A 15,130-nucleotide genomic window follows, 5' to 3' on the forward strand; every position below is an offset into this window, starting at 1 on the left:
GTATCTATGCATTTGTATTAGATGTTTCATGAACCACAGCAAAGCAAGTCTAGTAAAGTGTCTATTAAATAGTTTGGCAATAAATGCTTTGGCACTGCAATAAGCCATATATTGAGTTTATTACTACACTTACCCTTTCGCCAACTAATCATCCAGACATAGCAGCCCAGGTTAGGTCTTCCATCTAAGTGTTTCTGCATTAGTTTGCAGCGGTAGCAGGCAGATCAAATAGAACTGCTTCTTGCTAGTGCAAAAAGAGGTCTCAGAATCCTTTGGATTCTAATGTGGGTTTTTAAATCTCACCAAATACAGTGTACATTTTGGCTCCAAGTATAAATGACTTGCACAAAAAGTGGAAAATACATTTTTATGGTTTCTGAATGAAGATGATCAACCATCTTACTTTGAATCGTGTAGTTTTCCGCTGACTTTTGTCTAGCTTTGGCTTATCCACATAAAGAGGGTTGTTGAGCAAAACTTGTGCTTTAGGTTCAAATTGCACAGACCAATCCCAAACTGTGAGAAACCTGAAATGGCTGCTTTGTGCATTGTGGCCTTCTCCAGACTGCCAAAACAAACAGATCAAATAGTTAGAGGTGGCCAAGAACGGAATTCCACAAGACTTACGATGAAATCAGAATTTTAGACCAAGCCCTACATACTCTGCAGCAAACTGGACAATTCTGCAGCTAGATCCTTGGATTCTGCAGTAAACTCAGATAAAATTAAAAAAAAACAGAGGTTTTTAAATATAGAAATTAATGCAGTCTATATAGTAACTTCTGTTTATTTTGGTATTAACCATTTTATTTTATACTGTCTCCCTATTGGGTTTTCAATATGCAAGGTTATTGCAGTGAAAATCCGTAATTGCATCATGAAGGTTGTCAAAAGGGAAACTGGAGGTTTGAAAACTAAGTAGGAGACTGACAGGGCTTGTGGCACCTGGGAGGCATGTCAGGACTGTGAGATAAGCATATTAAAGGAGAATCTGCTAAAATGATAATGTTGCCAACTGAATTATATTTAAACATCACAGTTAACATCCAGATAGATGAATGGGACACTGCATATCAGCTGTTTTTTCAGGCTGTTTGTAGACTTCGGAAGGACATGCATTGATTCACAGCTGGTTCATGTTTTCAAGGTTTTCTACTATCAAGGGGGCTACACGAAATGTACAAGAAGTGAAGCGTCGATTCTTGAGCACAATTCTACAGCAAGTGAATTCTGTGGCCATGGAATGCAGAGGACCCAGTCCACAGCTGTAACAGTACTAGACATCTTTTAAAGATATTTTAGTTACTCTTAAAGTCTTACACTCCCATAAATAAATCCCAATTTTGCTAGAACAGTAGCAAAAAACCCAGATCTAATATCTATAATGCTTCAAACACAGTGTTATAATGCTTCACACTCCTGCTCAAGTATCTGACTTTTACAGTTTGACGACAGAAAAGAGATGAAATGACTTACCCAAATCCATGAGTCAATGACAGAATCAGGATCAGAACTCAGCACCTCCAAACTCCCTACCCTGTGTTAATTCATCTAGATTACACTGCCATCAAATTTTCCTTGGAAACAATTTTGTAGCTAATTCTAATGCCAGTCAATTTTTGTTAAATATTACCCATACCGTTGGCAAAAGGGTTCTCTAACACACCACTTTTCCCCAAAAGCACACCCTTACCATGTTAGCGTCCTTTTGATGCTGTGAATTGAAGAAGAAGGTGCTAAAAATAGGTATATAGAGACTGTCTGATAAGACAGTTAAGTAAGTTTCAGTGAACTCAAATGCCGGAGGATACTGTTGTACCAACTGCCAAACACAATCTAAGAAGAGCAGAAAAACAGGAGCCTAAATAAAAAGAAAATATTAAATCAATTTCATGAAAAAAAAAAAAAAAGACACCACACATTGGCCTATCATGCAGATGGCATACTTCTAAATAATTTGAATGTCTCGAAATACACAAACCTATCTGGATTTATAGTGAATTGTGTTGAACTGTTTTACCCAATTGTTTTGTCTAAGACAGTGGTCTCCAACCTTTTTACGCACAAGATCATTTTTTGAATTTAAGTGCAACCCAGGATCTACACCGCCCCTTCCCCAAATCCCTTCTCACTCCATCCCCCCCCGACCCTGTTGCTCACTCTCCCCCACCCTCACTCACTTTCACCCGGCTGGGACAGAGGGCTGGGGTTTGGAAAGGGGGGCGTGGGCTCTGGGCTGGGGCAGAGCATTGGGGTGCAGGAGGCGGTGTAGGCGTGCGTATGGTGTGCTGGCTCCGGGAGGGGGCTCAGGGCTGGGATGCGGGCTCCCTCCGGGTGGCACTTACCTAGAGCAGCTCCCGATCAGTGATGCAGCAGGGCTAAGGCAGGCTCCCTGCCTGCCCCAGCCCACGCTGCTCCCAGAGGGGGCCCCAGTGCGTCCCCTAGAGGGGACACATGTTTCCACGCACTGCCCCTCTCTGCAGGCACCACCCCTGCAGCTCCCATTGGCCACAGTTCCCTGTTCCCAGGGAACGGGAGCTGCAGGGGTGGTGCCTGCAGAGAGGGGCAGTGCACAGAGGAAGACCCCTGCCCTCCCCCAGGGGCACGCTGGCTGCTTCTGGGGGAGCGGTGTGGGGCCAGGGCCGTCAGGGAGCCTGCCTTAGTGGCAGCCCCGCTACACCACCGGACTTTCAGTGGCCAGAAATCACAGTGGACTGGTTGGTGACCACTGGTCTAAGACAAAGCATAGTTTGCTCTTTGCTGATGCATATAGTTTAAAATTTTGTAATGCCAATTGCTAATCTATAGATTAACAATTTGCCTTTTTGCAAGAGACATGAAATGCATTAGCTTGTGATGAAAACTGTAGATCTGCCAGAACTACTGGATTAGCAGTGAATGCTAGAGATTAGTTTGGATCAAGAGTCACTGGAAGCTATGTCAAAAAGTTTCAAAAGCTATAGATTTCCTTCTCTTGATAAAAAAATAATGCAATTACCTTATTCCTAGAACTCAGACTACATAGGGAACTAAATGGTAGTCAATCCAGAGATCTAATTAAATCCATGTTAAAAAGTCAATATTGCGTGGAATCCCAAACTGTGGATGTTTCAAATCACTCCCCTGCTTGATTAGTTAACTCTATGCTCGTGCTCTATGCTCTACTATTTTCGAAAGACAACTTCGGAGTGTTTCGCTACACCTCCTTCGAAAACAGGAAGTCCATGCCAAACAGTGCAATCAGACAGGCATATTTATGGTGGAATTGTCACCTCTAGAGCATGCTTTACTGCAAGTTTATGAATGATGAAATACTTATCTAAAAAACCAAAACACACTCAACTGTAACCTAGTGTATATACTGTAACCTAGTGAATAGTAATATTCCAAGATAACATGTCATCAAGGTAAACTTTTTAAAAAGAGCTATTTCCCAACGGAATAAAGAATACACAATGAAGTATCTGCAATCCATAAGACAAGATTTACAATTAAAATATCTTCAAAGCAGACACCTTTAGCCCAAACATAATCCCTCATAGTGAACAAGCTTTGTGAAGCTGTTCATAACCAAGAGTCGAGAAACATACCTCCTCTTTGTCGTTCTGCCGTAAATGGTTGCAGCGATCCAAAAAACAATGTCCTCCCATTACCCACTCTTTCTGAATAAGGCTCTGAAAGCCAAACTTTGTTCTGTAGTGTGAATCCATCATCACTTGAACTAGACTGGAGATCACACAGCACAGATCAGAGGCATTCTCCTCTAGATAGTAGTATTGAAAAGACAAAAATGTCACTGGTAATGCATATTGCTCCCCTCACTATTCAAATGCTTTTTCACATTAGTTTGGTGTGACTGATACTTATGGAAATATAATTTTGACCAAAAAAATTGCTAAGACTTGTTTAGACTTGGATGCCTAAGGAAGAGACTTTTTAGAGGTGCTGAATACCCCCTGCATTGGTAGCGTCTTTACAGAAAAAGATGTTAATAGGTAACATTGCAGTAAGTGCTATTCTATTTTATGGTCTTATTCCATGATCTTCTCTCCCACACTGAAAATCATCCTGTTATCTAAGCACCCAAAACTTGTTCTTGCATTTTCTGTGGAAAAATTAGCAATGTTTAAACAAATTGGTACTCTCTTTCTCCCTCAAAAATGGTTCTATTGTATTTAACAATTTGTTAATTAGAGGAAATTTAGTTTGATGTCTAAAAAGCTCCTGTCAGGTCAAGCCACAATTGCCCTAGAAAAATACATTTACTAGTCAGCTTATGAAAAAAAACCCAATTCACACATTTGGCATTTTACATAGAACTAGACACACTGATGATCCACTCTGGTTCACATCTCTAGCTCACCTACTGAATCCTTAATATTAAACATGATCTTCAAAAGAGTTTTCAAAGTTTGTATGTATCAATTCTGGCTTCTGCTGCTCTCCAGCAGGGAGAGACACACTCAACATTAGACTCTGGAGGGCATCTCCCAAGTAGTTAATCTGCTTTATCCCCATGTTCTTTAACCCTCCTACACTCAATCCAAATGTTCATGATGTGAAAAGATGACAGAGGTGGTAATGATGGAGGGCTGGATGAGGTGACAGATAGCAAAAGGGAACAACTAAAGGGAGGAGACATGGGAGGAAGGGGAAGTCATGGAACAAGGTGTATACCAAATTGTGCCTCATTCATTTTGCTTTGTTATATCCCCTTGCCTCCTATACTGTCTTGTTCACTATATTGCAAGCTTTTTGTGGCAAATACCTGTCTATGCCTTTGAGACATGCAGCATGTTTGCCAGCACTAAATATATTTGTATACTTCAAATCACTGTACTCTCTAATGCCCTCTCCCCATTATTTAACATAAAAATAACTCCCTCATTTCATATTTTCAACATAAGATAGAGCTCCCAGTCTCAGTTTATGACCCAGAGTTGACCCACAATTTGAGGAAACTAACATGTCTGGGAAAATCTACTTTGCAATTAAATACACAGATATGTGGACTAAGTTTTAGATATAGACCAGTATAGTTAGGGCTTGATCCTGTATATCATATACCGTATATACTGGTGACTACATGTGAATGTAAATGCAACAACTATTCTCAGAATTGCCATGTATCAGATAAACGTACTGGGTTCTGTCTGCGTAGGCCGAATTAAGCCATTATCCCCTGTACAACGTTCACAATGACAACACTACACACATTATTTGAGCAAACTCGGGTGAATAGATTCACCTTTACATTTGCTTTTTATTTAGCGGTTTAACTATATTGGGGGTTAACCTGTAAATTTAAAGTTTTTAGACCAAAAAGCGTTACTAAAAATTTTTTTGACTCAAACATAATAGTCCTTTAATTATTCATCTTTACCCCCTTCAAGTGATTCCCTCATGGGCTGAGACTACGCATGCCAAAATCTCAAAGAAAAATACTAGTTACACTACAGACGGAAGTTTTGTATGTGAAGTGCCACAACATTAAATATAGCAGACGTTTATGAATTTTAAACTCTGTTTACCATTATTTCCCCCTTCCGTATATATATTTAAGGGTGTATCTTAAACTCAGTACATTTCTCAAGGTGGTAGGCGGGTAGGAGGAATAAAGAGAAGATTTATCTGTTATCATCTCTCGGTGAAAGATTCTTACCTACAAGGAGAACGTTTGTGTTCTGTTCTTCCAAATATTCAACGACCTCTATTGCTTTTTTCAGACATCGCCTAATGTGGTATGGAGAAATAAGACAAAACTAATATTTTCAAATGTGGTTTTCAACTAGTTAAGTTTGAGAAGCATTATGACAGTTCATATAGTTTCAGTGATCGGTTATATTAGTTTCCCCTGAAAAAAACGACCATGCCAATCAGAAGCAAGTTTGGGTAGAGCAGATTCCTTAATCAAGTCTGTGGTTTAGATTGTTTCTCTCAAATTTTAACCAATTACAATTCATGTTTTAAGTTTAATCTTTGGGCTCAGAAGTTTTCTTGTTTTCTGATTTTACAAAAGTTTCTATTTCCAATGTGCACGTTTTTGAAGAGTAGTTTTATATTTCCAGTTTATAACTATCTTTCTGTCGTAGGCATTCATAGCACATCAATATATCTAGCCTTCAAGTAGAGTTTACTTCATTCTGGCCTTTTTCTAACTGCATGTTATAAAGAAATTATTATTGTGAAGCACCGGAACTCTATACATGCTTTACATTGAGAGCAATATAGGAATCCTCAACAAGCTTGAAAGGTAGGAAAATATTTTCTGTAAGAGTTTGGGAATGGTGATTAACCAAAGCCTCTGAAAATGCAAATAAAAACCAAAAAACTTTTCACATTAGAGACAGTATTTTCTCCTAAGGAAGAACAAGTGAGATTTTAAAAAAGGGAAACGAAATACAAAAACAATTTGGAGAAGTTTTGGGTAAGTTCAAACCTATCTTTAAAGTTAGCGACTTTTTACATTTGCACAGAGGTAAGATTCTTGCAAATGAGCCAACATAAATCAGTACTTTCATCTGCAGTGTCTATTTTGTCATACTGCTTCATTCAGAAGTTTGGACTCCAAAACGAAGACTGCTCTGCAGATTCTTGGCACTTCAGCAAGCAAACTGGGCCAAATAAAGGAAATTGCTTCTTTTCAAGAGTGAGGATGTGAAGTGGGTAGAAGTTTGCATTTGGTTTGATTGTGTTTATCACTAGAAGTTATGCTCACACATTAATGCATGCAGGTTGAAAAATTCTTGTATAAAACTCGCAGGCAACCCAGAAAGGGGAAATGCAATCCAGGAAACAGGAGGAGAGAGAGTGCAAACAATGTATCATACTACTCCTCTAGTCGTGGGGTGGGGTCAGCAGGTGGGGAGGGAGGAAGGAACAGGATTTTAGTATCCTGAAAGGTAATGTCTCCAACCAGTCTGGCTGTTTTGAAAGTTTTTGGTCAGTCTCCAAGAAAGAAAAATGTGTTACACTTGATAGTACTTACTTCTCAACTTTACATACAGGAATTATATAAACACAGATGGATACTACAGAGGACATTTCAGGAGATCAGGACAGGTTTTCCATATTCTGGAGTTCAGGATCACGTCAAAAACTGAAATTTTCTGAGACCGATTCTATTTGGATCTTCTACTGAAGACAGACTTTTGCAGGACACCTAGCTTCACATGCAGTAGAATTTTTTTTGTTTAAGGCCTTGTCTACATATAAAGCTTACAAAAAATTACTACGGTTGTAATCACTGGTTCAGGTAATCTGGTGTTTATGCTATAGCTACCAGCAGTGCAGATGACCACTATTTCAGTTGGGTTTGCTTTGCAACAAGTATTGCTACACCACTGAAAAAAGAATGAGTTTAGCCACCAGACTCATCTGCACTCTGGTTCCCACCAGTTGACCTGAATTAGCATGAGCACAAGTGGGAATTTAAGTGTCCCCAGTACACAAATAGTCCACAGTACCACAAATCTCTTCTCCAGATACCCTGTCTATGGGGCGTGACGGCATGCACTCTATTGTAGTCCAGAAGTTGAAGGCTTAAAGAAGTCTGTCCTGTTAGGTTTTCATTTATTCTTCCATTCTTGATGAAGTTCATGAAACAGGTGATGTGAAGTCCCTTTCCGCCAATGAGAAAAAAGTTTAGTGACCAGAGTTTGGGAGGTTTTTGTCCTCCAAACAGCTGTTTTACACCTGCTCTTGCTGTTGCATGTAAATTTTCTATTGATATTAGATCATAAAGAAAAAAAAATTAATGTATTCTATGCATCTCAGACTCCTGAACCAAAGTGTTTTGATAAAGATCCCAAGAAATCTATTTCATATAAAAAGCATTATTGATTTAAAAGTAGTTTTCCAATAACCATAGCTGGAAAAAATCACCACAGATTCATTTAATAAAGACTGAACCTATAGAACATATATTAACAAACCTAACGATTTCCAGCCAATTTGTGCTCTCCAGTAATGAAAACCATTTTACATCAGTATCCCAGAAGTCTGTACTGTTGTTATCTGTAAAAATAGAAAATTGGGATGTGAGTGCAAGCATCACGCTAGTTAACAGTGGTCTGTCAAATAAAAAATAACCAAGCCCTTCAACCAGAGTGGGCACAAGGCACTGAACAGACATTTTCTTTTAAGACTGTGAAGACTAAATCTAACTGAAAATTCTATCAAACCTGTTCATTGTTTAAAAGTGAACACTTAGTTTGGGCCCAAAATATAAAGTTATGTAAAAAGCAGTTTTACAAGCCTTTATAAAGCTTCATGAAAATATTTCTAAAACAATCTGAGGAAAGTTTGGATTCCAGTATTCCCTACTGTATGTCCATATCTAGGTAAACCAAATAAGGAAGTTTGTGGAGCGTCATGAGGAGACAAGAGGAAATTAAACTGGAGATGCGAGTTCTCAGCAATCTTCTATATACCAATTTCTGTATTTTTAGAACACATTTTATGCTGAACAACATACTCAGGCCTACCTGCTTATTTAGAATTCTAAATAAAGTTGTCCCAGCAATGGGGAGAGAAACACTGGAAATAAGAAAATGGAATAGTAAAACCACAGAATTGGCAGTGGGATTCCGACAAGTGCAGTACATTAAGCTACATAAAACTTTTTTTTGTTAAAACTTTTCTGAAGCCGATTAAGTATCAAGTTGACTGCTTCCTTTTAAATCAAATAGGTACTAAAATCCCAGGGACCCAACAGACATATAACCAAGGCTGAGACTAGTTTGCAGAAGGGTTTAAGATTTTTGTAAATTTCATTTAAAAATGAAACAAAAACATCTGATCATCTTCTCTATACACGCTTCTCTAGAGTGCTAGACCTCGGGAGTTGCTCCAGGACTCAAGTCTACCTCATCCCACAAACGAAAAAAAGCTTCTCCCACACAAAAAAGTGTTTCTGCTGCCACTCACTCTGAGTTTGAGATTTGCTGCATATCTCTTGTTTTGATCTTCAAGAACTCTTCAAATCTTCTTTACTTCACTGACAGTTTTTTTTTTTAATTGAGAACTTTGCTTCCTTAACCCCTACCCTGCCCTTTCAAGTCTTTCCCTTCATTAATTTCCTAGTTTTCTGTCCCCATGACATCTTACTCATACTTGCCCTTACCTCTCACACAGCTCTCACGTATGATCCTTAAACCCAGTCCTTTCCTTCTGTATTCTGGTATCTGTTCCCTGTTCTCTTCAGTTCACTCCATGCTTTTTTAAAAATTGTCTCTGGTTATTTTCCTACTCCCATCCTTCCCACTAATTTTCTTCCTTCTTTCCTACACCATGCAGAACCCATCAGTTCATCCTCTGCACTCCAAGCCATTCCAAGTTCACCCTCAAACCTGACTGACCAGTTCTGCCCACACAGGCCACCCTCTCCCACTCCGTCTTTCTCAACGAACCATCCCTGAATTTCCTGACCCAACCCCCTGAATAGGTTATCTGCCTCCACAGATTTCCCAATCCACTCTCTGCCCTTCCAAAATATTTGGAAGAGCAGCTATTTCTTCCCCACCTCCTTTCTGGATTCACAGGAGGCAGCTTGAGTGCTCTTGGGGGCTGCAGGGGAGGAGACACCCTCTACTGGTTCTCATGAAGTGTTTACAAATGTGGGCTAAGAATGCACTAGAAACAAAGACAGGAACTGGCCTATTCTCAGTTAAGCTGCATGAAGTGCAAAAATACATTGTGTGAACATAGTCAATTAACTAAAACATGTTTTTAGAAAGTTTAAGAGCATTCCTAACAGGCAAAGCAGCTTTCAAAGAAGGGTCAATTTTAACTTAAGTGTCCCTTTGATTGCAGATCAGTTTTCATCTTGTGGGTCACAGGACAAAGAAAGCCCAATATATGCAACTTCTCCTTCCCCTGCAATAATGGACTGCATATAGGATCCATCCAAAAAAAAAAAACAGTAAAATCTATGAAATGTTTGCTTTAGGAGATGAACAGAAATCCCTCCTTTTCAGAGACAGACTTTAAGGGGATATGATCCTCCCATAGGTGCAGATCAGACAAGGCCAAGTTACTAAAGAAAGCAATTTTAAGTTTAATGATCTGACAGTGCCTTGAACTGCTCCAAACCCAGACAACAAGCTCTGGAAGGTGTAACAAGTAGCACTGGAAGAATCTTACAGTTGACATGCACTGTTTGTCTCCAATATAAAGAAAAAACAGTTACTCACTTTCTTGTAACTGTTGTTCTTTGAGATGTGTTGTTCATGTCCATTCCAAGCAGGTGTGTGTGCCGCGTGCACATCAGCCAGAAAATTTTCCCCCTAGCAGCGTCCGTAGGATCGGCCTGGGCGCCCCCTGGAGTGGCGCCTTAATGGCACCCAGCATAGAGGCCTGCCGATCCCCAACCCCCTCAGTTCCTTCTTACTGACTATTCCGACAGAGGGGTAGGAGGGTGGGTATTGGAATAGACATGAACAAATCTTGAACAGTTACGAGAAAGTGAGTAACCATTTTTTCTTCGAGTGATTGTTCATGTCCATTCCATGTAGGTGATTCACAAGCTAGAGCTCAGGAGGTGGGGTCGGAGTTATCCACAGAATAGAGCACGATTCGCCCAAAAGCCGCATCGTCCCTGACCTGTTGTGTAATTGCATAGTGCGACGTAAATGTATGTATCAAGGACCACGTAGCTGCCCTGCACATTTCCTGAATAGGGACTTGCGCCAGGAACGCTGCAGTGGAGGCCTGGGCCCTGGTAGAGTGGATGGTTATCTGCAGAGCGGGCTCCTTTGCCAGGGTGTAGCACTCCCTAATGCAGGACGTGATCCACAAGAATATGCATTGAGAGGATACCGGGAGGCCTTTCATTCTGTCTGCAATGGCTACAAAGAGTTGGACGGACTTCCGGAACGACTTAGTTCTCTCTGTGTAGAAGGCTAAGGCCCTACGCACGTCCAGTGAGTGTAGCCTGTGCTCCCTATCGGAGGAGTGTGGCTTGGGATAAAACACTGGGAGGAAGATGTCCTGGGTCATGTGAAAATGGGAGACAACCTTCGGGAGAAAAGCCAGATGAGGCCTAAGTTGGACCTTATCCTTATGAAAAACTGTGAAGGCCCTGAGCTCCGAAACCCGTCGAGCCGAGGTAATTGCTGTAGGATATAGATATTCAGGCCTGTCTGCAAAGGCCTGTACTTTAAGAATTTAGGTGTATTCTTATCAGTTGGCTAGATATAGAGGTATAAAAGAAAGAATCAAAATCACTGTCTGGCGGTGCAAGGTCCTTCTCTTACTGTGACAGTCTGAGGCCCTGTTCTTAGGCTAAGGCCTTTGGCTAAGCAACGGAGGCAGCCATAAGCTGGGAAGCGACCAGTCACATCCTCATATTCCAAACTAGTCACATTGAAATAAGGTCCTATTGGGCTGTTAGGTTTCAAAGTAACAGCCGTGTTAGTCTGTATTCGCAAAAAGAAAAGGAGTACTTGTGGCACCTTAGAGACTAACCAATTTATTTAACCATAAGCTTTCTTGAGCTACAGCTCACTTCATCAGATGCATCCGATGAAGTGAGCTGTAGCTCTTGAAAGCTTATGCTCAAATAAATTGGTTAGTCTCTAAGGTGCCACAAGTACTCCTTTTCTTATTGGGCTGTTAGGAATACAATCCTGTCCTGATAATGCCTATCGCCTCCAGAGAAAGGGAAGTGCCTAGAAGATGTAAAAGGAAACTTAGTTTGATAACATCTTGTCTGGCAAGAACTCACTTGTCAATAGCTGGGATGTGAAATCCTCACTTCTGTATTGTTTTGTCATTATAGTTCCCACTTTGCTATTGTTTGTCTGTATAATCTGTCTGGTTCTGTGATTGTTCCTGTCTGCTGTATAATTAATTTTTCTGGGTGTAAACTAATTAAGGTGGTGGGATATAATTGGTTACATAATCATGTTACAATGTGAGGATTGGTTAGCTAAATTTCAGGAAAATGATTGGTTAAGGTATAGCTAAGCAGAACTCAAGTTTTACTATATAGTCTGCAGTCAATCAGGAAGTGAGTGAGAGGGGGTGGGAGGGGGGAAATGGGAACAGGGAATGGGGGTAAGGAAATTGGAATCATGTTTTGCTAAAGGGGAAATGGGAACAGGGACACAGGTGTAAGGCTCTGTGGTGTCAGAGCTGGGAAGGGGGACGCTAAGAAAGGAAACTGGAATCACGCTTGCTGGAAGTTCACGCCAATAAACATCGAATTGTTTGCACCTTTGGATTTCGGGTATTGTTGCTCTCTGTTCATGCGAGAAGGACCAAGGAAGTAAGTGGGTGAAGGAATAAGTCCCCTAAAAATTGCGACCAGGAACGTGACCTTGAATGAAAGATATAACAAGGAGCATGTGGCCAGAGGTTCGAATGGAGGGCCTGTAAGCCTGGAGAGGACTAAATTGAAGTCCCAGGCAGGGACGGGCTGACGTGTGAGCAGGAAGAGCCTGTCAAAACCCTTGCAAACCCTATAGTCAGTCGTTTTCTCAAAGACAGACCATCTGAGCCCGGATGTAAGGCGGAGATAGCGGCTAAGTGGACTCTTACTGATGACTGGAACAGGTCTTGATGTTTTAGGTGAAGGAGGTAGTCCACTATAAATGGTATGGGGGCAAGGAGCAGTGACTGACTGCGTTGCTCCACCCAGATGGAGAACCTTTTCCACTTGGCCAGGTACGTAGCCCTGGTAGAGGGTTTTCTACTACCCAGGAGGACTTGTCTGACATTGTCCGAACAAGACAGCTCTGCGGCACTTAGCCATGCAGCATCCAGGCCATAAGGTGGAGAAATTCCAGATTCGGGTGCCGGAGTTGGCCCTGGTCCTGCGTGATCAGGTCAGGGACCAGTGGTAAGGTGAGTGGGGGCACTATAGACATTTCCAGGAATGAGGTGAACCAGTGCTGACACGGCCATGCCAGCGCTATTAGTATAACTCTGTCCCGGTCCCTGCGGATCTTGAGGAGCACCATGTGGACTAGGAGGATGGGTGGGAAAGCATATAGCAGGCGGCCCTCCCAAAAGAGAAAGAGTCCATCAGGGATGCCTTCCGAGCTGTGGCTCCCGGGGCAACAGAATGTCTGACATTTCCTGTTGCCCGGAGTGGCGAATAGGTTTATCTGGGGAGAGCCCCAGAACCGAAAGATTGAGCTCACCACGTCTGGCTCACCACGTCGTGGCCATGGAAGGTCCGGCTGAGGCTGTCTGCCAGCATGTTTCAGACCCCTGGGAGGTATGAAGCCTCCAGGTGGATCGAGTGCTCTATGCAGAAGTCCCACAGCATAAGGGCTTCCCAGCACAGGGGAGAGGAGCGTGTACCCCCGTTTGTTGATATAGAACATCGCCGAAGTGTTGTCCATGAGGATTGAAACACTCCTGCCCATTATGTGCGTTTTGAAAGCGTAGCATGCCAGACGCACTGCCCTCAGCTCTTTGATGTTGATGTGAAGAGCGAGGACCACTGGAGACCAGAGGGTGTTGAGGTCCCCTAGGTGAGCACCCCAACCCAGATCAGAAGCATCTGTCACCAAGGAGAGCAAGGGCTGAGGGCTGGCAAAAGGCATTCCTGCGCAAACTACTCGCAGGTCGAGCCACCATAAGAGGGAGTCCAGCACCAGGCGGGGCAGGGTTACAATCCTGTCCAATGCATCTCGGGCTGGTCAGTACACCAACGCCAACCAAGACTGGAGCTGCACAGCTACAGACTAGGGACCGAATGGCTAGGCAGCAGTTCTGCGGAAAAGGACCTAGGGGTGACAGTGGACGAGAAGCTGGATATGAGTCAGCGGTGTGCCCTTGTTGCCAAGAAAGCCAATGGCATTTTGGGACGTATAAGTAGGGGCATAGCGAGCAGATCGAGGGACGTGATCGTCCCCCTCTATTCGACATTGGTGAGGCCTCATCTGGAGTACTGTGTCCAGTTTTGGGCCCCACACTACAAGAAGGATGTGGATAAATTGGAGAGAGTCCAGTGAAGGGCAACAAAAATGATTAGGGGTCTGGAACACATGAGTTATGAGGAGAGGCTGAGGGAGCTGGGATTGTTTAGTCTGCGGAAGAGAAGAATGAGGGGGGATCTGATAGCTGCTTTCAACTACCTGAGAGGTAGTTCCAGAGAGGATGGTTCTAGACTATTCTCAGTGGTGGAAGAGGACAGGACAAGGAGTAATGGTCTCAAATTGCAGTGGGGGAGGTTTAGGTTGGATATTAGGAAAAACTTTTTCACTAGGAGGGTGGTGAAACACTGGAATGCGTTGCCTAGGGAGGTGGTGGAATCTCCTTCCTTAGAAGTTTTTAAGGTCAAGCTTAACAAAGCCCTGGCTGGGATGATTTAAGTGGGGATGGGTCCTGTTTTTGAGCAGGGGGTTGGACTAGATGACCTCCTGAGGTCCCTTCCAACCCTGATATTCTATGATTCTATGGAGTGAGCGCAGCCTGACCCTGGCGTGCTGCACCATGTACATGCAGGAGGCCATGTGTCCCAACAGCTTTAAACAGTTTCTTGCCGACATCGTGGGAAACTGTCTGAGGCTCTGTAGGATGTCCTGGAGTGTGCGAAACCCGGCTCCCAAGAGATACGCCCTGGCTTGGGTAGAGTCCAGGACCATGCCTATGAACTTTACCTTCTGCACTGGGGACATAGACTTTTCCTCGTTCAGGAGGAGACTTAAGTTGAGGAAGGTCCTCCTTATAAATTCGACCTGAGCCTCGACGTGGGCTCTCGAGCAACCCTTGATCAGCCAGTCATCAAGAAGGTATGGAGAAACCTGTATCTGGCGCTTGTGCAGGAACGCCACGACTACTGCCATGCATTTTGTGAATATTTGGGGGGCAGTAGACAGTCCGAGCGGGAGGACAGCAAACTGGTAGTGGCCTCTGTTCACCACGAATCTGAGGTAGCATCTGTGATGTGTGACTATTGCGACATGAAAATATGCATCCTTCAAGTCAAGAGCGGAGTACCAGTCTCCTGGATCCAGTGAGGGGATAATGAAGATTAGCGAGACCATGTGAAACTTGTGTTTCTTTACGTACGTGTTGAGCTGTCACAGGTCCAGTATGGGTCTGAGGCCCCCCTTGGCCTTCAGTATTAGGCAATACCAGGAGTAGAAACCCTTGCCCCTTAACTACTGAGGAACCT

General features: G+C 42.7%; 1 protein-coding gene across 1 annotated transcript in view; it reads right to left on the minus strand.

Annotated features, from left to right (window-relative positions):
* MTMR12 (myotubularin related protein 12) overlaps positions 1 to 15,130 on the minus strand; it is a 62,899-nt gene that overhangs the window by 4,070 nt on the left and 43,699 nt on the right. Inside the window, exons 11-15 of the mRNA XM_073343676.1 lie at positions 7,935 to 8,016; positions 5,663 to 5,733; positions 3,591 to 3,763; positions 1,694 to 1,861; positions 404 to 565 (exon numbers count right to left, since the gene is read on the minus strand). Of these exons, the coding sequence (XP_073199777.1) occupies positions 404 to 565; positions 1,694 to 1,861; positions 3,591 to 3,763; positions 5,663 to 5,733; positions 7,935 to 8,016 (656 nt within the window). The remainder of the gene's footprint in view (positions 1 to 403; positions 566 to 1,693; positions 1,862 to 3,590; positions 3,764 to 5,662; positions 5,734 to 7,934; positions 8,017 to 15,130) is intronic.

This window comes from Lepidochelys kempii, chromosome 5 (assembly GCF_965140265.1).
Source record: "Lepidochelys kempii isolate rLepKem1 chromosome 5, rLepKem1.hap2, whole genome shotgun sequence".
In the NCBI taxonomy this organism is placed as follows: Eukaryota; Metazoa; Chordata; order Testudines; family Cheloniidae; genus Lepidochelys; species Lepidochelys kempii.